Consider the following 25110-nt stretch of genomic DNA (forward strand, 5'->3'; position numbering starts at 1 on the left):
AAAAAAAAAAAAAAAAGAAAAGTTAAAGACAAAAACTAAAAAGATATGAAGAATGAAGAAAACTTACCTGCTATTTAGCCGTATCTATAAATGGATGGATCTGTATACTTATCTGGCCTTGAACTCCTAATTCTTCTGACTCCATCCCTCAAGTATGAGATTATAGTTGCATGGTACCACATCAGTTACCCTTTTTTGCTTCTGCTGTTGGAACAGGACCCATAAAGTACAGATGCTAAACTGAACCATTCTAGGGGACATTCGCTACCCAGAGACATTTGTGTCATGTTACTAGGACCCATTTCAGCAAATATATTTTGGTGTATTACATACTATTTGGAGGAGCTGAGAACTCCCCAAAGTTCTCAGTGTAGTCTGCTTGCCAGCCATCAAGGTAACTAAGACAGGTGTTCTTGATATCTGAGAGCCTCTGAGTCTCACAGAAGAAAAGTCTAAACATTCTTAGGTCAAAATAGCCCCAAAGGAAATATCTGCACAGACATGGATCATTTTTTTAAGGCAAGTTGTAGTGAGATTCTATTCTATGAAAACCTAGAACAGAGACAACTTCTCTCTCTCTCTCTCTCTCTCTCTCTCTCTCTCTCTCCCAGTGTGTGTGTGTGTGTGTGTGTGTGTGTGTGTGTGTAAAGACCTATTAACATTTTACACTTACTTTTTAGTGTGTATGTGATCATGTATGTATCGAGGTGAGAAGCAAGTTCATACCACATGTGCATATATATAGGTGAGAGAACAACTTGCAATATTCCACTCTCTTCTAGACCATGGGTCCCAGGAATTAAACCCAAGTTGTCAGGATTGGCAGCAAGTGCCTTAAGCCATTTCACCAACCCTGCACCATATATATATATATATATATATGGAATATATATATATATATATTCCATTTTTCATACTTGTGTGTAATACATAAAAATAATACCTGCATTTCAGTGCTGCCCTGTGTAACTCCTCTTACTGTGAGAGATGAGAAGTTGGTCTGCTCACCCAAGAGGCCTATTTTGCCTTTTATTTAAAAAATTCTAAGTCTGCAAGTTTTTTATTTATCCGTGAATTTTTATTTATCCCTGGCACTGGTTTCCAAGGTTAAGATAGATACACATTCGTTTCTTACTTTTTTTTATTAGGTATTTTCTTCATTTACACTTCCAGTGCTATCCCAAAAGTCCCCTATNCCCCCCCCCCCCCCCACTCCCCTACCCACCCACTCCCACTTCTTGGCCCTGGCGTTCCCCTGTACTGAGACATATAAAGTTTGCACTATCAATGGGCCTCTCTTTCCACTGATGGCCAACTAGGCCATCTTCTGATACATATGCAGCTAGAGACACGAGCTCTGGGGGGTACTGGTTAGTTCATATTGTTGTTCCACCTATAGGACTGCAGATCCCTTTAGCTCCTTGGGTACTTTCTCTAGCTCCTCCATTGGGGGCTCTGTGATCCATCCAATAGCTGACTGTGAGCATCCACTTCTGTGTTTGCCAGGACCAGGCATAGCCTCACAAGAGACAGCTATATCTGGGTCCTTTCAGCAAAATCTTGCTAGTGTATTCAATGGTGTCAGCATTTGGAGGCTGATTATGGGATGGATACCCGGATAAAATATATTTCACATTTGGGACCATAAAACAAGGCCAATCTGTTTTTGTTTTTGTTTTTGTTTTCAAAAAATAAGAGTTCACTGTCAGTAAGAATAAACATTATTCCTTAAATAATAGCACTAGAGAATTCTAACCCTGCAGTAAGCAAGCATCTGTCCCTTGTGGGAGTCTGTAAAGCTCTTGAATAGGGAGGTTCCTGCAGCTGCCAGAGCCTTCCTAATCTGCTAAATAGAAGCTCTGTGATCTTCAGTGTGATTACCTCAAACTTGAGATATCGAACCTGAGAATTCAGTGATCAGATGCAGTGTGAATTATAAAAGGAAGCATACATTCCTAAGGATCAGGCCTGTTTGTGCTCCACGATGTGATTTCTCTTCTTTCTGAGCCTCTGACCAGTGCTCAGCGCCAAGCCAGGATTCATGTTTCTCCAATGAAAGGAATTCTGCTGTCTCTAAGCACACCTTGTATTGATTTGCTTCTTAACTTTATTTCAGGCTGTATGTTAAAATAGATGAAGACACTCATTTAAATGTTCTAAGCACATGTGTCTGTTTTGTTTTGTTTTTTTCAATGTTGATTATTTTCACTTTCTGGGAGACTATCCTTGCAGTTTCTGGCTTCAGCATAATTATTTGAAGTCTCAATGCCCACAGTGATTTTTTTTTTGAGGCTGTCAATCAACCCGTTCACAGAATCTGCTGCAGAAACACAGTGGGAACCACCAGACCTGGGAAAGATCTGTCTGTCTCTTAGGGCCTCCCAAGTCTCACCCACAATGCACTGGAAGTCCCTGCTGGTGAAACAAGTTAATCTTTCTGGGACAGGAAACCTAATTCTACATGCCCACATAGAGAACCCCAGGTTCAACTGGAGGAAAACTAATAGGCAGGTGCTGGCAAAAGGAAGACAACAATATGTGGCAAGGGGCTGCCAGCCTGCACAGACTGGTTTCTCGACTTGCTGACCAAGGGCCCCAAATTCTCAGGGGTGAGGCAGTAAATCTGTTCTTGAGATGGGCACACCACACTCAGAGCATCTTAGCACATACATCACTATCACCCACCCTTCTGTCAGTTCTTCTGCTTGCTCTACATGTGAACAAATGTGGTCTCGATGTGCTTGCTTCCTCTTAAGTTTCCAATAGAAATGCAAGAACTCCATTTTCTTCCTGGCTCCTTTTTATCTTCTGCTCTAGTATTAAGATGGCTGCCACCACTTAGCTCCTTGAGGGGGAGGACGTGAGGGAAGAGAGGTTTAGTGGAAGGAGTGTGGGGCTAGGGGAAGGTAGTCAGCACCAGCAGGCACATCAACAGCCGGGATCTTTCAGGTCTCCTGTTTCCCTCCAAGTTACAGAAGAGAGGGGAGGGCATAGGAAGCTATGGAGCTTGATTTGATTCTGCTCAGATGATGGGCATTCATTCATGTACACAGCTACAGGCTAGACAGGCAAACCAAAGGCCCAGGAGCTCAGGAAGGCAAGAAAAAGAATTCCCAGTTATAATATATTGTAACACAGTCTAAAGAGGAACACAGAAAGCAGTGAACTTCCTACCTGCTCTGCTCCTGTTTATTGATTGAAAGGTAATCTAGTATTATTTGAGCTTCTTGGTACAGATGTTTATTTATATTAGATGAGGTGATATATGCATGATGGATTATACAGAAGGAACTCATGTAACAATTCTTTTAGTGCTTTATTGATTTGTCAAATAGTAAATTCTTAGTGATATTTTTAAGTTTTTTATTTTATGTGCATTGGTATTTTGCCTATGTGAAAGTACTACATTCCCCTGGAGCTGTAATTACAGACAGTTATGAGCTGCCCTATAGGTGCTGGGAATTGAACCTGAGCCCTCTGGATAAGCAGCCAGTGTTCTTAACTGCTGAGTCACCTCTCCAGCTCAGCCTGATTCTTGGTGGTTTTTAACTGTTGTTAATTTTAGGATGCCATCAATGTCCCTCACACATAATAAACACTTGTCTTCCTTTATCATCTTTCCTATTACCAATTCCTTTAGAGGCCAGTGACCTAGAAGACCTGTGCCCAGCTGTCATTCAAGCCCCCCTCCCTTACAATGGCCAGAACTTCCTACTTTCTCTGTAGATATAAATTATGCAAAGGACAAAAGAAATATGTGGGCCCAGTCTCTAGGCCTACCTGAGATTTTTCACTGGAAAAACTGACATTCACCAATAAGATATTTTAAAATGGAACAGGATTACACACTGTTAGAGCACATTGTATCTTCCAAAGGATGAAAACTCACCCCAATTTGAAGTAGTGAGGGAAAGCTGAGCTCAGGAAGCCCTCGACTATTTCTGTCTGCTGAAGGAGAAAGGGAACTTGGGAGGGGCACATACAGTTTCCCCCCTAGGAGCTGAACTCAGCAGAGTAGCACTGTCCTCTGTCATTGTTAGTGGTGAAGGTGGAAGAAGGCCCAGTAAGCACTCATAGGTCTTTGCCATGCTACCCCATGCATACATGTTGGCCTCTATCATGTACACATGAACATGCCACACCATGCATACATGTTGGCATCTATCATCAACACTTGAACATGCCACAACATGTATACATGTTGGCCTCTGTCATCTACACATGAACACTCTCAAATAGTTCTACCCTAACCTTGTTAATGAAACTGTTTAATGTCATGTAGCCTTCCATTGCAATCACTTTAAAAACAGTCAACTATTTGGCTTCTGCTCAGAATCACCCCTTCTCCTATTTTTTGACATCACATAGGGTAGTTCTCCACACTAAGATTCGTGAATAGAAGTGTCACCCCAGGCCTGCTCTTGAAGATGCCCAGGCCAGGCAGAGCCACCTCACATGGATCCAAAGACACCAAGAAACACCTGAACCTGCCAATGGCTCACCCACTTAACCCAGATGGAGCCACCTAACAGAATCTCTTCAAGAAGTCTTGTCTCAGTGTCCGCTGTGGTGTTTATGAAAGACAGATGCCAGGAACGGAGCCCATTTAGGTGATATAGATGTCTTCATGTCTACAGGTTTCACAGAGCTGTTTGAAGCTTTATACCTACATCATCATCCAGCTGCCTTTTGTTCCAGAACTTTGATGCTAACTAAAGTGGCTGACTGCCCTATATTAAGCAGATTATAGTTCAATGAGTATATTAGAAGATCACATGGACTTTGTTCAACCTCAAGGGTATTTAGAGCTCTCTTGACTATGTTAAGTTAGTTCAAGTATTTATGTGGTGATGCCATTTTAAGACTGAGAGATGGAAATGCAAACTAGAATCTAATCAGGCAAGATAAGCATGAGCCATTGGTATAATCACAGAGGATACAGAATGGTGTTGCCTTGCATAGAGAAGTTGTAAACAAGTACTCAGGAAAGATATGAAAAAATGTGGACCGTCTGCCCCAGATCACAGCCCATAGAAGGTGAAGCCAGAGTGGACCTCTGAGCAGTAGAGGCCCACAATCCAATACTGCCAAACAGCTTTCCTTTCCCTAGCATTCCTGGGCAGAGGAAGAGCAGAAGTCGCTCTGAGGGATCTGCAGTGATGACACACACCTATGGCTTTTAGATAAGAAAGCTGGAGTCTGCTGAGGAAATACTTTCCTCTTTGCAGAGTGTTGTGGTTTGACATGAGGTGTCCCTCTCCAGGCTCAGGAATTTGAATGCTCAATCCCCAGTGGGTGTTCTGTTTTGGAAGATTGTAGACACTTTAGGAGGTAGACCCTCACTGGAGGAAGTGGGTCACTGAGGAGAGGCCTTGAGATTATAGCCTGGCTCTACTTCCCATCCATCTTTTGCTTCCTTCTGTGCATCTTCCTATACTCTTGCTACATGCTTCCTACGCCATGGTGGACTATGCCTTAGAGTGTTCAACAGCTTTCACTCTCCTCATTGTTTTCATTAGGAATTTTGTCACATAGGCTAAATAAACAACCAATACACAGCTAATGCATATTGTATCAACATTGACCGACAAGGACACTACATGCATTATGTAAATGGGATCACAGATAGAAGGCTGCACATGGCAGGATGGAGTAAGTAAAAAGTGTCAGGAAAAATGGGAGGGTGGGAGATTATGTCATATAATCTTAAAAAGAGATATACCTTAAGGCTCCATAAAAGTCAAGATGTGTCTTCACCACTGTTATCTGAGACACAAGACAATAAGGGACCCTTCATTATAGCATCCCCCATAATGGCTCTCATGGTAGATAGGAATCTGGTCTTCAAGCCAATCCTTAGGCCCAACACTCTCCAGGCATTGTCCTTAAACCACCACTTCTGCTGGGAAGTAATTGGTCAAAAAGTCTCAGTCACTGACATAGTGGCATAAAGTCATTGACCCAACTCCTTTCATTCATGGATGATCTTTGAAAATCAAGCTAAGAGGAGATGGAGTTGGGAGGATGAAGGAAGAGAAAGAAAGGTGATTGGATGCGTAAAAGAAGTGCTCTTAACATTGCCAGGCACTGTCTCAAGGACACTGACATGTTGAGTGTGTTTATCCCTTGATGGAGTCATAAGTAGTGAAAGGTAAGAAGTGGGGGTAATTGGAAGATGTTAGTCACCAGGGGTGGCTTTGGGGACCCTAACCTCTGTGTGCCTATTTTTCTGTCCTTTGATCTCTCTGAAGCTCCTGTACTACAAACTCCTGCTGCTATGATATTCTTCCTTTAAAAACAAGCACGGACACATGGAACCCAGGAATCATGGGCAAAACTTTATTTATTTACTCATTACTGACTACTTATAGTAGGGTTCAGCCACATCTCTGAATTTGCAAAAGTCACCTTTTTCTTCCTTTCTTCATTCCTTCCTTTCCTTCTTTCTTTTTCCTGTTTTCTGTTTTTGTTTTTGTTTTTTTTTTTTTTATCTCTAATAAACTTCTCTTTCGGAGATACCAGAAATATGAGAGAAGAATCATTTCTCTGAAGGACTTGCAGACCAAACAGGTTTATGGCCTCTCACAACTGGAAGCAGATTTAACAGAACAACAGGAAGCCAAGATTTAGACTCTGGAGACACGGCTATGAAGCCTAGATAGATAGATAGATAGATAGATAGATAGATAGATAGATAGATGATAGATAGATAGATAGATAGATAGATAGATAGATAGATAGATAGGCAGATGATAGATAGATATCTCCATAGCACTTTTTACTCTTGGTGCCTGCTTATGTCCCTTGAGCTCACATCCTTACCATGTGGAAGGGTCTCTCACAGCAGCAACCCTGGCAATGCTAGCCCTCCCTCAGGAATGCTTATATTGAGGCAGACAGGAAGTTCTGGAGAATGAAGTAAGATCTATAGAAGATGGTTGGGGAATTAGGACCATTCTTGCAGGAACTGACTGTAGGAGGAGCATGAAGACCTAGTGAAGAACTTCTACAAAGACTCTGGGGAGTGGGATCCCTGTGTTAGCCTCTTATGGCTGCAGTTTATACACCAAGAGACAACGCTGTGGGAGAATAAATCAGCATGAGGCGTCTTAGCAGAAAAGGCAGGAAGCAGTTCTGACCGCTTGAGACCCACAGACAAGTGGTTAAGAGCACTGGCTGCCCTGCCAGAGACCCTAGTTGGGTTTACCTCTCATCCCACCTCCACAAGTGTCAGGCAGCTCATAACTGCCAGTAACTCCCGCTCCAGGTGATCTAATGCCCCCTTCTGGTCTCTGCAGGTGCTATCACACATGTGGCATACTGTAACATCACTCAAACACTCATGCACATCAGAGTAAAAATAAATCTTTGAAAAACAAATTAATGACCTGATGTTCACAATACAATTCCACACGCCCAGGGGTTTCAGATAATGTTATGTACATCACCTGTCTCAATATCTTATATCAATGGCTTTTTAATACAAGCCACACACTTTCAGACTGTATAATAGGAAATCCCTGCCTACTCAGATGACCCTTCTGACCTCTTTATTTCTTTTAGTTCTTTTCTAAGATATCAGCTGGATTTTATATCCTTAAATACTTGAATATTTTAGTACAATTTTCCTTCTTTGACAGACAGATTTATTTTCTATCACCTTTAGAAATAGGATGTAGGTGATTAAGTTATTAAAATTTGTGTTCATTTCTTGTTTGCTAAAGATTGCTTAGGTCAGTCAGTATTGTAGTATCCAAAGCTATTATAATGACAGTCATGAAATAAAGATTCAATCATTTGTCTCTAAACTCTCTGAGACAACCACGTACATGTTGCTCTAGTGTTAGTCCATGTCCCACCAAGTTGTTGACTTTTCTTCTATCTATTAACTTTATTATAACAGACAAATTATATTAACTCTTTCATGGAGAACACCATGTTAAAAAGTCAGATGATTTAGATATAAGAGCAAATTATTTAGATCATGTGAATTATAAGATATGATTATCCCTGGGATCCTCCCCTTTTATAGTCCTGATGAACACACAGCAAAGAACTGGCTCCATCCTCTTTTTGAAAAAGAGTCTCATGTTCACCAGACTGACATCAACTCTCTATGTAGCCAAGGATAACATTGATCCTTGGAATCCTGATCCTCCTGCCCCCATCTCTTGATGAGATATGTGCTACTATGTCTGGTACTATGTGTGCTATTGTGGCTCTAGGGATTGAGCCCAGGGCCTCATGCGTGCTAGGCATGCCCTCTACCAATGAGCTACATCCCTAGAGCTTTAAAAGCTATGTGCAGTGTGTTCCAGAGAATACCTAAACCATCTCTTTGAAAAAGAATTTACTTAAATCCATGCTTGAAATTTTCAATATCCAACCAGCACCTAATAGCTTTGCTCAGTAGGCCCAACAACAGTTCAGGGATTTGTAAATGTTAGCACAGTTTTGTTTTCCTCTACCTAGGTTTCTGTCCGTTGCTGTAATAAACAAGACCAAAAGCAATTCAAGGGAGGAAAGGGTTTATTATACCTCACATTGCCAGGTCACAGTCCATTATTGAGGAAAGTCAGGACAGAAACTCAAGCAGAAGCAGGGGAGAAACACTGGCTTACTGGCTCATTCTTAGCCAGTTTCTTACTACAGGTACCTAGAGATAGTGATGCCCACAGTGGACTGGGCCCTCCCACATCAATCATCAATCAAGACAGTATCTCACAGACATGGCTAAAAGCCAATTTGAATATAGGCAGTTCTTCAATTGAGATTCCTTCTTCCCAAGTGACTCTAGGTTGTATCAACTTGACAATAAAACTGAACTAGAAGGCTCTGTAAAAGATGTTAGAAACTTAGAGAATATATAACTTATTCCAAATGCCAAAGCTTGTTTTATTACCTTAAGTTTATCTTTGGATCTCAAACTCTGAGGTGTCTCATTCACCTGGAGAACTCAGTGGAATCATATTCCCTTTAGAGAAATCCCTATTCCATTTTCCCATGACCCAGCCAGGGCTTCTCAATCTCCAGTTTTCCCAGCAGTGTGTGTCCCATAAACCTGCCAATTAAGCAACTGAATATCATTATTGTGAATGTAATTACAGAGAGTAATTATGAACTTGTAAATGCCTCCTGTTGATGGAGTCTTTACCCAAACCACCTCAAGTGGTTTTCTTAGGAAAGCGGAAGGCAATCCTCCTGCTCACCTTACCCCAAAATCGTCTCCCTTGCTAGGAGACACCCACACTTGCTGGCCCACAGGACATGCAAAACAAGCTTTAATGAGCTCTGTTTTGAGGGAGAATGTCTCGTTTGGGTGGACACTCCTTAGATGTGTTTCATCTGAGACCCAGATTCAATAAGGATTGCCTGATTTCTTAATTTATTGTTAGGGCTGGGGAATTACTACCATAATTAGAAATTAATGCAAAAAAGATTATATGTTAGAAGCTTTACAAAATGCTCTGAGAACTTTAATATTCTTTAAATTGAACTTTACAGAGTAGAATTTGGTGGGTAATTAATCTCTGAACATAAGGCAGAGAGAGCAGAAACACGCATGGGTGAGCTTTCTCATGTCCATGGGAGTAAAGTGAGTCTGTCCAGACCCACGGTTAACCTTTGCATTCAATCACTTAGTAATTCATTCACAAGAAGCTTAAACCCTCATGGGTAATAGGTGCCTGAATGAATTATACACAGATATGTTAAGTTGGAAATCCAATACTATCTAAAGATGTTTGTTTCCTTTCAAGGAACAGTGAGAATAAATGCCTGTAATTGCACTGGTGGTGGGCACGGTTGGAAAGGGGAATAGTTGATTCATCATGCAATGAATAATACCTCATAAACCCTGAGAAAAAAGCATCCATGCTTGCCTAACCTGCCTAATACAATGGCTCACACAATCCTAAGCATGGACAATTTCCAGCCCTTTCCATGAATCAGAGCAACTGGTACAACCCAAAGCCTAAAGCACAATAGGATTCTCCCACAGGAGATATGAGCTACTTCAAGCCCTGGGTTTTCCATTTGCTAGGCAAAGAAATCCTGCACTGGGGGCTAGAGAGACAGCTCAGCAATTCAGTGTGCTTGCCACTGCCCTTACCAAAGGCAGAAGGTTTGTTGTTTGTTTGTTTTTAAGGGGGACCTCTATTTGAAAAACATTTTTATTAGATATTTTCCTTATTTACATTTCAAATGCTATCCCAAAAGCCCCCTATACCCTCCCCCTGCCCTGCTCCCCAACCCACCCACTCCCACTTCTTGGCCCTGGCATCCCCCTGTACTGGAGCATATAATCTTGGCAAGACCAAGGGCCTCTCCTCCCAGTGATAGCTGATTAGGCCATCTTCTGCTACATATGCAGCTAGAGATACAAGCTCTGGGGGTACTGGTTAGTTCATATTGTTGTTCCTCCTACAGGGCTATAGACCCCTTCAGCTCCCAAATGTACAAGTTTGATTCTAGTACCCACATCAGGTAGCTCAAAACTCCAACTGTAGACACTTAAACCCTCAGGTGGGGGAAGAGGGACTCATGCACACATAAATAAAACTAAATTAAATCTTTTTTTCAAAAGAGAAAGAAATCCTTTGCCTATTCCTTTGTGGTCCTTCACATTCTCCTGGATCAGAAGTTTGAATGCTCATGGGTATGGGAGCATGAGACTCAAGAGAGGGCCATAACTTTCAAAAGTGATTTCTGACAGCTGACACTTCCAGATAAACCACCCACACAACCTCTGTTGAAGATATGGTAGCTGAGAGGGTACTATGGAAACCCAAAGTGTGCCTAACTCTGAAAAGTCACTTAAAATTCCCTGTGCACAAGTCAGGATGGATTGGTCTCTGTAAGCATCAGGAATTTTGCTGTGGTTTTTTGGTAATTTCAGCCTTAAAGAAAACTCACTCAGCAAGGACATGTCCAATGATGCTACACCAGCCTGGCAAGTAGAAGGCCCTGGATTCATTCACCCAGAACTACCAAAAACCTCACTTTCAAATTAGTCTTCCAGTCAGTGGAGTATATGGCTACTCCTTTCCTAATTGGGAAACATAGTTGCTAAGAATTTCTGGACCAGATAAATTGCACTGTGTATGTGTGTGTGTGTGTGTGTGTGTGTGTGTGTGTGTGTATGTGTGTACATGTATATGCATGTTTGTGTGTGGTGTATAGACTCCAACTGTAGACAATTAAACCCACGGGTATGTGTGTGTTTGTGCATGTGTATATACATATATGTATATGTGTGCATGTATATATATGTGTATGTGTATGAAATGTGTGCACATATATGTATATGTATGTGTGTGATGTGTATATATGTGTGTGTGCATGTTTGTGTATGCATTTTGTGTGTGGTGTATATGTGTGTGTGCACATGTTTGTGTGTGCATGTGTATATATATGCATCTATGTATATGTATGTGCATGTTTGCATTGCATGTGTATGTTTGTGTGTGTGTGTGTGATGTGTGTGTGTGTGTGTGTGTGTGTGTGTGTGTGTGTGAACCATTTCTGTCCTCTGCTATATCTTCCTATATAGTAAAGGCATTCTAAGGTGAAAATTGTTAGTAGAAGAGATTCTCCCAGTAAGAAATTCATTATATTATTCTATTTTTGCCCATTCTAGAGAACAGACCTATACACCACATAGACTGAACTCAAAAACATAATATTAGCTATCTGGTACCCAGCCTAAGAGACCCAGGCTCATCCTTCTATCTTTGGTGCTCTTAATTTGCCACAAAGAGAAAACATGACCTGCTTCCTTTTATGTGATTTTATGGCATGGTTGGGACTACCTTGAAGACACAAAACTTCCATCAATGTGTTTAGACTTGGGAGCTGTGTTGCTTTTTGTTGTCTTTTATTATCAGTGCTCCTTCCTGTTTCTTTTGTTTTGCCATCAGAGTAAAAGACAGTCAGAACTGATTGTCAGGCTCAGTGTATGGCCACTTGAGTTTGGCCAACTTAAGTGACACAGTGTCTCTCAGGTCAGCCTGTGATGTAACCCAAGTCAAACCAGGCTGCACCTGGAAGTATGTATACTAAGAATCTGATCTAAGGTCATGGCCAGGTCTGACTTTCAAGACCTCAAATGGTCATCTAAGCAGTGATATAAATGGGTATCAGCTTGCTCATGGGCCACTGTTTGTTGTAGTAGCAAGACCAGCAGAGACTTGCTGTAGAGAAGTTCAAAAAATAGAGGGGGAAATATGTTAATTTCTCCAGCAGGCAATCAGCTTAGGTGGGTGGCTCTTTGCCCTGCCATTATAGAAGTGCTTTCAAGCAGTGGCAGACCAAAAGAAATGAGCAACAACTAGACTTCTAAAATGCAAAATCTCAGAAAACCCTTGGCAATACCTACAATCTGTTATCTTGTGTTTTCTGCTTCCCTCCCACCAGAAAATGGCCTTCCAGCCTGGGACAAACAGAAGCCCCGTCCAGACCGAGGCCAGGACTGGAAGCTGGTAGGAATGTCTGAAGCCTGCCTGCACAGGAAGAGCCACGTGGAGAGGCGTGGTGCACTGAAGAATGAGCAGACTTCCCCACACCTTATCCAGGCCACTTGGACAAGCTCTATATTCCAACTGGATCCTGAGGATGTGAACGATCAGAGCATCTCAAGTGCCCAGACTTTCCAGACTGAAGAGAAGAAATGTAAAGGTAACCATGACCTTTAACAAGACTGTTAACACGCATGTGTCTCTCCCATGACTGCTCTGTCTCCATTTCTTCACCTGCCTAGTGTCTGTGCTGCCTTTCCCTGGCTGATCCTCCTGGGGGTGGGAGGGAGTCCTTTAATTTTCTCTTAAACATAAATAAACAAGTGGGGTCCAAAGGCAAGCACTTTACACCATATACCAACATTCGGGAAGATATCCTTTTTTATTTTTTTATGAGCAAATATGTGGTTATTTTGGTTTTTAATTCTGCTTGTGGAAGTGTAAGCACACATTGCTGCACTCATATCTACTTGCTTCAAGCTGAGTTCATGAGCATGCGCTTATGAACGCATTTCCTATCCTAATTATACCAGCAGCTAGAGAGATTGCAATGCTGTCCTTTAACAGACACAGACAATTCATACTTGACAAGGAGATTTTAATGTCTGTGGTCCATAAATCCTCTGTTACCATCACCAAGAGAAGATTAGGGTGTTAGGAGGTTGTCACCTCATGAGGGGTGACAAAGTGGCCCTGGTTCCTGATCACATAAGATTTAGCCCTGTCTCACCTCAGGCCACCTCACCTGACAGATGTCTTCCATGCTGATCGCTTTATAGTCTTATGGTTGCCCAAAATCTTTGCTTCTTAAACCAACCTGTGTCTTTAAGTGTCCAAGTTCTTATAACTACCCATTCTTTGCCAGTCCAGTTTACAAGCTAAAACTATCATGACTAGCTTTTTGGTTTTTACTTATGATAAATCCAGATTGTCTGAAACTGAAAATCTCACAGTCAAATAAGAATACCTCCTATATGGAGACATAAGAGGAAGTGAGCCATGAGGAAGCCTGTCTTGGGCATTGGCCACAGTTACACTCCTCAATTGTGAGAAAGAACCCAGGTCTTCCTGCCTTAGAACCTCTTTCCAGTTTCCCTGGGAAATCAAGACAGATGTTTTCATTAAAAAACACATTATGCAAGGATGGCATCTTCCACTCTGACTGAAGAATAGGCAGAAATGCTATGTTCCTTTTGAAATGTGATGCTTGTACTTCTGCACTGATTAGTTAGAAGTATAAAGAGGTATTTTTTAATGTTCTAAACTGAAATCACATTATATTCTCTTCCCTTCTCCCTTTCTTCCCTCCAGTTCCTCCCAGTTACCCTCCCTCCAACATCTCCCATGCCACCCACTCTCCATTTGATAGCTTATTATTATTATTATCATGGCATACATATGTATGCATATGTGTATGTGTGTATATGTGTGTATATATGTGTATGTGTGTATGTATGTGTATGTGTGTATATATGTGTATATGCGTGTATGTATGTATGTATGTATGAATGTATGTATTGTATATGTGCATATATGTATTATGTATATATGTGTATGCACAAACATACAAACACAACCTGCTCGTCTGTTTTGTTGTTTGCACACATATTGCTTCAAGACAACCAATAGTGGGGCTGATCCCTGGAGAGACCAATTCTCCCTTTCCCTTAGGAACCTGTACACTCTGCCTAGGGGTGAGACCCTGTGTAATCTTCCCACTTCCACATTAATATGCCTTCCACATTGATATAGCTAGCCATTATTAAAGTCTTGTTTATGCAGACATTTGTAAAAGAAATTCTTTGAAATTTTGAAGAGGATTTTTTTTAATGGCAAAATAATTTTTTTCCCAAAGAAATTAGGATGTGAGACAGGTGCGTCTCTGTGTGTGAGTGGGTGTGTGCTCAAGGTCTCTGTGTGTGAGTGGGTGTGTGCTCAGGGTCTCTGTGTGTGGATGGGTATGTGCTCATATTCACTTGAACTACAGTTCAGATTTACTAGCAGATTGTATTTTCAGATTTTATAGGTTGCACTAAAACCATGCCTGTCTTTGGATTATATCAAAATGCCAGCATCCCCGTGTTTGAAGGACTTAGTGAACAGTTGAACTCATTCACAACCGGAAACCAAGTTCATTCATGCACAGAATGTCGTCCCAATCATTTACGAGAGATTTTGTTCTTAGTTATGGAAAGTTCAAAATGTTCAACTTTTGTTTGTTGATATATTTTGAAAGTGAGAGGAGGGGGAGTTCCAGCACACAGGATGCTGAGGCAGGAGGATAGTGAATTTAGGCTAAAAAAGCTAGTCTTCTGATTTAAAATTCTACAGTACAGGGGCTAAGAACACAACATTTTGAGATTGACACATTTGAGCTAGAACATCAACCTATCATAGTGGAACTATGTTTAGAGCAAACGTATATATGTTATGTTGATAAAGCTATATAAGATACTGTGCTTAAATATTCAGGACAGCTGGACAGTGGTGGAGCACGACTTTAATCCCAGCACTTGGGAAGCAGAGGCAGGTGAATTTCTGAGTTTGAGGCCAGCCTGGTCTGCAGTATGAGTTCCAGGACAGCCAGGGCTATACAGAGAAACCCTGTCTCAAAAAAATTAATAATAATAATTAAGCATAGTACCTGACTTAATAGTGTACTTTAAATAGCAGCCACCATTTTCCCGTGTCTATACATCCTTATGTCACATAAATCCCTTGACTTGCTGAGCAAGGAATTCAGCCAAAGGACTTAAACAGATGAGGACAGTGAGGTGGGCTGTTTATGAAGCTAGGATCTTCTTCCAGCTCTTTCCCTAAATCATTAGAGTGCATTTTCATTATTCTGGTGTTGAAAGAAAATCAACAGAGGCAAACTTTGGGAGGTTTCCAGAGATACCACCAAGGTTAATTTGGATCTGGGCTTAAAATTTTGTGGGGAAATGACACCCAAGTGGTCTGAGTTACAAAGCCCAAAAATCTACTACAGTAAACTTCCCTCCTATATTAGAACACCAGTGAGTGATGCCTATGTTTGCCCTTGAGAGTTGGTTCTTTTTGTCTGCTCCATGTTCTGCTACATCTATAGAATCCATAAGGAAAGCGTTGTCTGATGGCCATTCATACTGGGCATTTATTTCCTAGCTAGCCACCAGCCTTAAAGCAGTTGATGCCCTGGCCTACTCTAGCATGCATTCATCTTCTAGTGCTTGGGGCCTACTGTGTGCAGTATATTATACTTGATGTCTAACTGTGGGAAAAGGAACATTTGAGCCAAAGGACACAATCACCTCACTCCAAGCACCCCCAGATGTCTCCCATAAGAACCAAATGACCTTGAGTTGATACACAAAGGTTTACTTGGGGGTCAGTGATTCAAAACAATAAACTGGCTGCTTTAAGTTACACAATAATCCCCACCCCAAATTAGTAGGCTATCTGAACTAGCTCAGAATACTTTCATGTGTGGCTTGTGGGCTGCAAACTGATGCATATTGCTCACTGCCAGTTCAAGGTCAGAAAAGGAGAATGAGCTGCAGAAACTTTCACAGTGTCTTCTCGGCAACCAGATGCAACATCAGTGACTGCCATTCCCCAAGCCAGACACAGACCAGTTTGGTACTGTCAGACTTGCCTGGTCAGCCACATGTAGCCAGAACTATGCCAAAGTCTTAAGCAAGAAAAGGAATGTATTGGTCTCTAATGCCTGAGATTTCTTAGTGTTCTTAAAATAATCTGAAAATCATTGACTTATCTGTAAAATACTCTTAAATGTATTTTGCTTGGAGCTTCTTTGGAGTTTCTAGCTAATCTTTTAAGCATCACATCTATGTGCTTTAATCATGCTAAGTGAAGAGCCCTGGAACCCCTCATATTCTGCATCAGAGATTGTGCCTTCTCCTCCCTTCCTGAGTCCGAGCTGATTTATTCTGTGCTCAATATTGCACACCAGTTAGTGGCACTAACAGTATTTCCAGAAGCTTGTAGAGATGAGAGTCTAAGCTGAGTGTGGTGATTCACTCTGTAACCACAGGCCTCCATATGCCGTAAAAGTGCAGGGGAGAGTGAGTTTGAGGCCAGCATGGACCTCATAGAGTCTTCTAGTAAAAGGACAAGAGGGAAGGAGAAAGGGGAACCTGAGGGCCCAGTTGGGCTGGGCTGGACCTCAGAATCTGTATTTCAACTGTCCCTTCTATTGACTCTGGACCAGAGTGTCCCCCAAGCCTTGCAGATATTCATAAGGACTCACGGCAAGAAAGGGCCTGCCACCTAGTGGGCTCTCAGGGATATGCCTGACCCTGTCTTTCCTACAGCCCTTGGAGCCAACTGGCAATCCAGTCTTGGGGATTCACTTTGGGCCTGAAAACATGCTCATTCACCCCCTTGGTAACACTTCCTTGGTGATGGATCCCTTCTGGAAAGCCCCTAATGCAGGATTGGAACTCACCCTGCACTCTAAAACTATTCCAAGGCTACTCCCTTCTCCACACTCAAGCCTCCTAAAATTCTGTTGAGAATCACAGAGTTCAGCAAGCCCAGAAAGTTGGTCACAAATAGGGAGGTGACTCCTCAGAGCTAAACCTCAGCAACCCACTGTAACCATAAAGCAGGGCCTCTGTAATAGCCAGGAACTTTCTGGAAGGAGGCATGGGGGCTGCTGGGAGGAAAGCATCAATGTAATGATGCCACTGCAGTTTCTTTGTAAATCTGCACCATTCATGGTGTAAAAATAGATGAATCTCAGATTCCTGGGAAGAAAAGAAAAATCAGAAAAATGTAATGCGTCTTTTTTTTTCTTTTCTAAACATTCTATATGGTGTTGCAGGGGAAATAAAAATTTCAGTAAGTCATAAAGTTACAAATAATTTATAAAAATATTTTTGTTTCAGCTACCAAGGACAAACATTATTACAATTTTTATCACATTTTAGTTGTCTCTTTTATCTATTTTTAACAAACGTGGGTCACATGAGGCATATCATGTGTGACCAGCTTTTAATGCTTACCAATAAATCATCAGCATTTTCCTTTGCTATTAAAATATTCTACTGAAAACTGACATTTATTGGCACTAGATTATTCTTTCTTGTAGCTAGAATATCATTTATTAAACCATCCCCCAAGGAACAAAATACCAATGGAAGGAGTTGCAGAGACAAAGTGTGGAGCAGAGACTGAAGGAACGACCATCCAGAGACTGCCCCACCTGGGGATCCAGCCTGTATACAACCACCAAAACCAGACACTACTGTGGATGCCAACAAGAGCTTACTGACAAGAGCCTGATATAGCTGTCTCCTGAGAGGCTCTGCCAGTGCCTGACAAATACGGAAGTGGATGCTCACAGCCATCCATTGGACTGTGAACAGGGTCCCCAATGAAGGAGCTAGAGAAAGTACCAAAGGAACCGAAGGGGTTTACAGCTCCACAGGAGGAACAACAATGTAAACTAACCAGTACCCCCCAGAGCTTCCTGGGACTAAACCACCAAGCAAAGAGTACACATGGTGGGACTCATGGCTCTAGCTGCATATGTAGCAGAGAATGGCCTAGTAGGTCATCAAAGGGAGGAGAGGCCCTTGGTCCTGTGTAGGTTCTATACCCCAGTATAGGGGAATGCCAGGGACAGGAATCAGAAGTGGGTGGATTGGTGACAGGGGAGGGGAGATAGGGGGATTTCAGAGGGGAAACCAGGAAAGGGGATAACATTTGAAATGCAAATAAAGAGCCAGGCAGTGGTGGTGCACGGCTTTAATTCCAGCACTTGGGAGGCAGAGACAGGCAGATTTCTCAGTTTGAGACCAGCCTGGTCTACAGAGTGAGTTCCAGGACAGCCAAGGCTATACAGGGAAACCCTGTCTCAAAAAAATAAAATAAAATAATGAAAAAGAAATGTAAATAAAGAAAATATCTAATAAAAAACCATCCTCCAGGGCTTATACAATTTAAAGTAATTTTTCAATAATTGAATTTAAATAATATCTTATGTCAGTGAAGGGGCAGACTTAATTAATCCATGATCTTCGTAGAGAACAGGTGACTTAAATAGACAGTGACACATCAAATGATATACAGCTCCTATTCACCAAGATAACAAAGTGCCCTGAAAGTCAGAGTCATAATCTACAAATTACCTTATGCTTTGCAATCCTTCAAGATGGATATTCATCCTTTCAGTGGTCAATACTGTCACCAGGCCATCAGGAAGTGCATTAGTATTGAGAAAGTTGAATTACACAGCTGGAGCCCTTCCTAGGATCTGTCTGCCTCTGCTGTCCACTGTGCCCTATGCTTCAGACACTATGGTCTCAGTCCCACTGAGTAAAGCATTGCTCCATACTCCTTAGACTGTCAAGGAGGATTAGTGACCAACATGATATAAGGGTTCACTACTAGTTCCTGGAGTGCACAAGATAGATGTGTGGTTTCGTACTTCAAAGGCAGGAAACATAATCCATAAGTAAATAGGTGCAGAATGAAAAAGGAAGGGCAAGGTACCAATTAGCATGAAATGGAGTAAGAACAAACTGGAAATGGTAACAGAAGGAAGGGGAACATCAGAACATCAGGGTTCAGGTCCATTCAGCTCACTTCTCACTGAGATAGAGCACAGAGCTGTTGATGGACCACTGTGAGCTCTCCAAAGTCAGCATAGCTATCTCTATAATATGGAGAAAGTCAGATCTGATCCCTCTGTCCCTCTTGTGATACCCTACCCTTAGAAACATTTGTACAAGGGCCTGAATTTCAATTCTTCATACTTTGGTCTTGTGGCTAATAAATTAGAAATAATCTAAATCTTTCCAGCCGTGAAGGTATGTTTAAATAAATCAAAGTGTATCTAAGCATTCAGAAAATTAAAAACTTAGCTTGGAAATATGCTTTAGGAATATCTAATATGGTGGAGCATGCATTAACAGTATGACTCTACTTATGGCTTTGAAAGCCTGTGGAGTTATACTAATGTGCATAGGGACTAGCCCCAGGATACACAGCAAGCTTACTTCTAAAGCTCCCTTGGCGTAAAGATGGTGCCCGATCTTAATTCTACGTACAAGTGTGTTTACAGATCTTTCCACCTGTATCAATGAATACTTATATGATATCTTAGTAGCAAGACTGTGTTTTCAAATCAGATGTCTTAAGTTCACTTCTTACTTTCTATCGCACAAGCTCAGAGCAAATCTCTGAGCCCCTCTGATCCTCAGAATAGGGTAATGTGATCAAGTGGCCTTTTCAATTTCTGTATAGATAAAGGAGACTATGAGTAGCCCTCAGTACAATTTCTACAATTGAGTGGAGATTAAGTAAATGTTTACTGTTCTCAGTATGTAAGTAATCTTCTGACCTTCAAGCCTTTCTGGTTTCTGTTACTGTTTCTGACCTTGTGTTACCCTGCAGAACATGTACACTGAAATGCCAAGTAGGTAAATAATGCACAACAGATCATCACATCAGGGGTAGAGCAGGGACACAAATGGTTGATAGAGCTCATAGTAGCAGCCGAAGTATTTTTTGCAAAGCTTTTAAAATCTTAAAACCTTAAGTGAAAAATCACCAAAGATGCAAAGTAGCTGAATTAGAATCCGATTCAGGCATTCTAGCCCTGAGTACCAGGTCTCTGAGATTACTCTGTTCTGAGATCCTAAACCAAGAGCTTGGAATAGCAGAACACTGGAATTGTACAAGGCAGAGGTGCTAGGGGTTCCACCCACCATGACATGTTCCCACATACTGATTGTACAGTCTGGGCATGTCTTCCTGCTTCTGCCACCTAACACATCTTAAGCTTAGGCAAGGCCCTGAGCCTTTCTGATCTCCATTCTATTATCTGAAGACTGGATAGTTTTGGATAGAATAAGTTCTTGAATGATGTTATAGAGACTTATCAGTAGATGGAAGTTTTACTTCTCTGGTGAGGCTAGAAAGATCATCAGGGGTAGTATGGGTATTAGGAGTGCCAAATACTCATGGGAAAATAATTACTAAATTCACACTGCCTTGAACCAATTACTATGGATTGAAGGGCATAGAAACAAAACCCATATCCATTAACATGTTCAATGTGTAGTTCTCAAAGTCAGGAACAAGCAGTCGTTAACTGACATAAAACTCTGAAGATACATGCCATCTGCCATTTCTGACACAGATTGAAACTACAAAGATATTCCAGTCAAATTTAGATAAATATATCTAAATGGCATATTGATCATGGGCTATAAAGACAGCCTAAGTATCCTCATGTTCCACAACACCCAGCCAATGCTTGAGAAACATGGGGCCAAACAATTGTGGATTGGTTCTTGCCTCTGAAACCAGCCACTTAGCATTGGATAAATAACTAATTCTTTCCAATAAAGAGCATGAAGATTAATTGATGATCAATAAAGTACAAGGATGTATGGTTCATTGTTAAAGTTATTTTTTCAATATTGAAATCATATCTCCACTTGTGAGGAAAAGAGGGCTGAACCTGTTAAATCAGCACTGGCCATAAAACCCTATCATCCCCACAAAGATATGAAACACAGTACAAACTGAGTTGGGAAATCAAGTGTCTCATGCCATGGTAATTCCAGTGGTCCTATTTCCTGTTGGACCTTATCTCCAATGACCCAGAAACCTTCAGGGTCTCCAGACCCCATTTTCAGTTCCACTGAAGGTTTCTGGGAGCATTTATGTACTCCATAATGCACACACACACCCCTGAGGGTATGGCCAGCTGCTTCTGGATAGATGCTTTGATTTTGAGTATCCCAGAGACAAAGACTCATCAACCAAAGGTGGTATCACAAATGATTGGTGGCTTGCCCTGTCTTCAGGGTAGTCTCTCACCCTGGGAACTACCTTGTGGCTGTTCTGATGGTGAGCTGTATTTACAGATTACTCTTTCAGATCCAGATGAATTTTGCTTACTTGACACAAGCCTGTTCAGGGTACCAGAAACCCAGAACTGCACAACCTTGGAAATAAGACGAGAGTCAGAAAGCCTCATGACCCAAGGTCATTCTCCACAGCATTGTTCTGACCCAGGATTATGAGCTTTTGCAAAGCCCTATCCCTGTGACATCTGTCAGCATTGACTTACACAATGAGATTGAGTTTATCAAACATTACTGCCTCTTAAAATGTAGCACTAGGCTGAAAATGGGACTGTCTAACTCAAACTTATCTATTATTCAGCCACTTGACATTTGACTTAGAATATTGTGTAAGGAGTGATGGTTTATTCATCTAGGTGGCAATATTCTGTGAATGGCAGGCTTCACCCCTGATTCCTCATAGTTATCCCACAGTATGTAGCTCTAAAGGCCATAACTATTTTAAGTTAAACCTTAGACTTAATGAAGAGAGATTTCCTGGATTCTTTGTTTGACTAGCTCTGAAAAGAACTCCTTATAATAAGCCTCAGATAAAAAAGTAAAGGTCAAAATCCATGTAAGTAAGATCCACTGCCCTTTACAAAGGGGAAAATACATGTTAATCTTTTGCACCTTCAACCAGATAGGTTTCTATGGAGACAGAAATCTGATATAGAGTCACCCCACTTAATATTCATGAGCTATCTTAGGGTGCAGTTTCTTCTTATTGTTCCTGGTACTCATAGGTGTGATGCTCAATCCAAACTTTCTTTGGAAGGATGATTCTGTACCTGTGCCTATACTTCCCCCCACCCCCCAACAAAGGACTGGAGATAATCTGAACGCTTTGCAGGTAGTCACAGTCCCTCCAAAGTCACTATCAAAAGCCGAGAGTCACAATAATGAGCTAACCCATTGTTTTCCCCAACCAACTGAAGGTCATTTGTATTCATTTATTGTTATATTGTATATATAGTGTATACTATTTGGGAAGCTGGTTTCTTCTGTTTTTCAGGACAGTGATGTTTTCTGGAGATATGCAAGCTAATACACATTTTTCTTTTTCTTCAAGTTGTCCTTTAAGTTACATGGTTTTTTGAAGATCTCCGAGCAGATCCCTGGATTGCTTTTATTAATTTTTAAAGACAGTAACCTTGGGCTTACCCATACACTTCTCACCTACATTCTGTAGGGTTCACTGGTATTTCCTTATGATTTTTAGTAGAAGTACTAAAAAGTCGCATGCAGCATTTATGACATGACCCAGAGAATATCTATGTTCCAGCCCCACCCCAGCTCTCATCTTCATATCCTCACTTGAAAAAGCCTCTGACTTCCTTAGGAAATGGTTTCTTATCTCACTGGATTCAGCAGAAGTGAATTCTGCAAAGTTCTCTTTTTAAGCAACTATTCTGAGCTCTGGGGGGGGGGGGTGCCTGGAGTGCTCTTTCTCTGTCAGCTCTGACACTGTTGAAGCTAGTGCATGTCCAGTGAAACTTGGGGGAAGCACGGGGAAGCTCCATAGCCTAAAGGCTTTGCTGTGGGTCACAGAAAGGAGATACCACCATGTCATATGTAGCTCTACTCTACTCTGGCCTGGTGCTTCTTTCCTTCCCTTAACCCAATCTGACTAACCTACAAAGCAGCTGACATTGGAGCATATTTTAGGTTTGTCTTGGTATTTACTAGGTAATTTCCAGAACATTTTCATTGTATGAATGTGCCACATTTTTATTATTCATCAATCCATCATCAGAGCAACTAGGTTTTTTCCCATTTCCATCATAGATAGCCAGAATGAGCATGAATAGGTATCTTCGAAAATGGAATGTAGAATCAGTTGGGTGTATGCCCAAGTGTGATATAGCTAGATCTTGTGGTAGATCTGTTTTCAGCTTTTTGATAAATTTAGTTGAAATGGGGACAGCATAGAATAGCTAGCACCCTTTGTGACAATGTTGTAGAAATAATAATATAAAATGAAGATGTTAAGACAAGTCCCAGTACACATCTTCCCCCTTGAGAAGATCTGCTTCCTTGGGTCTTCTTCAACTTCCTTGCTGTGCTACTTTATACAGTTGATTTATTATATCTAGTATATATTATATGTATCTATTATAAATATATGCATACTCAGCTCTAGAGGACCACTGTAGAAGCACACATAGATACTCTATTTCACAGATAAGTGAAGCACATTTAGAATACACAGCTTCAAAATTCCAGACCTTCCCAGCATAGGAAGTGCTTGGACAGATACTTTAAGCCTGGGGTGGTCCCAGACTTCCAGGAGCCTAGCATTACTCCAGATGGGCTAACATGGAGCCCCATGCCACCATTGTGTGTGTGTGTGTGTGTGTGTGTGTGTGTGTGTGTGTGTGTGTGTGGTATCAGGAATGTACATGCATGCAGGTGGGAGTAGGAGGGAGGGACAGGAGGAGGGGGAAGGGTTGTGGTGTATGTCTGTGGTGTGTGTGCGCGCGTGCGAGTGTGGTGTAGTATGTGTATGTGGGTGGGTGAGAGTGGGGGGGGATGGGTGTGTGGTTGTTATAAGGGATCAGACTCAATCTCCTGCACTGAGCTACTTCCTAGATGGAATGAGTGTTCTCAGGGGCTTTGTAATTTTGCAGTCAGGTCTCTCTGGAACCCCCCCCCTTTCATTCTCACCTCTCCCCTTCATGTTACTCCTCTTCTCCCCACTGCTATTCCTCCTCTTTCTGATGCTCACAATGTGTTGCCCAGGCTGGTCTTGATCACATGGGCTCAGTCACTCATCCTGCCTCAGCCACCCATGTGCTGGAACCACAGGCACAAGCCATTATACCCACCTTCAAATGCCCTAAATTTCAAAAGCCATGAGCCAAAGTCTGAAAGCAAGTAAGTATGCTCAGAAAGTGCAGTAAACCACTAGAGATGCCCACCCCCCAAAAACAATCTCACCTACCATTTTTGTCTTTCTCTACTCAGAAGATAAGACTAGTCCTGTCACCACTGTAGAGGCCATGGGACCTTTGAGAATGGGGCTGGCAAATGAGGTGGACCACATTCATGCAAAAGCCAGCTTTATTCAGAGCCTTAGTCAATTTAAACTTGTCATGATTTCAAGCTGTATACAGTCACAAGGACAAGCCACATATGGGGGAAATCTTTCCACTGAGGCAAATAAACAAATTGCAAAGTCAGTTGTAATCTGAAGCAAACTCACTCCTACCCATACACCTGGCAGGAGCACAAGAGCATGTCCCAAGAGCAATCTGTATTTTGAAGAAACTGAGACCACAAGATTTTTATTTTCTTGGAGTGTTCTCACAATATCTCAGAATTCTCTTCATTATGACCCACCTGTTTACCTTCATAAAGACAACCTGCTCAATCCCCTCCAGAGAGGACATGTCCTAGGCATTTTACAATGTATCTGAGGACAATGGTGTTAACTATTCAGAACCTACAAACCAGTTGAGGTTTGATAAGCATGTATGTTTCTATTCTCCAGCATTAGAGAATGAGGATATTGAAAGTTACCCTTCTCTCATGAGCATTCCACATCCAAGAAAATACATGAGCTGAAAAAAATGTAAAATGTTATCTTTAGTCTTTTGAAACATCACTCTATGTAGTTCTTTTTTTTTTTTTTTTTGGTTTTAATGTTTTTATTACATATTTTCCTCAATTACATTTCCAATGCTATCCCAAAAGTCCCCCATAGCGCCCCCCACTTCCCTACCCACCCATTC

At 41.6% G+C, this 25110-nt stretch overlaps 1 protein-coding gene and 1 long non-coding RNA gene across 14 annotated transcripts in view; one reads left to right on the forward strand and one right to left on the reverse strand.

Moving 5' to 3' along the window:
* The window catches only part of Thrb (thyroid hormone receptor beta), a 388991-nt gene that overhangs the window by 304739 nt on the left and 59142 nt on the right, over positions 1-25110 (forward strand). For 12 of the 13 annotated variants that reach the window (XM_029469084.1, XM_029469083.1, XM_029469081.1 and 9 more), the window contains one exon: positions 12415-12675. In XM_029469084.1, coding sequence (XP_029324944.1) covers positions 12415-12675 — 261 coding nt within the window. Of the gene's footprint in view, positions 1-403; positions 408-12414; positions 12676-25110 lie in introns of all 13 variants that reach the window. The other variant, XM_029469089.1, reaches the window with a different exon arrangement.
* Positions 1-25110, reverse strand: part of LOC110308861 — a 93085-nt gene that overhangs the window by 25203 nt on the left and 42772 nt on the right. The window contains exon 2 of the long non-coding RNA XR_003834806.1: positions 68-204. This is a non-coding gene — a long non-coding RNA (uncharacterized LOC110308861). The remainder of the gene's footprint in view (positions 1-67; positions 205-25110) is intronic.

Source organism: Mus caroli, chromosome 14 (genome assembly GCF_900094665.2).
Source record: "Mus caroli chromosome 14, CAROLI_EIJ_v1.1, whole genome shotgun sequence".
NCBI lineage: Eukaryota > Metazoa > Chordata > Mammalia > Rodentia > Muridae > Mus > Mus caroli.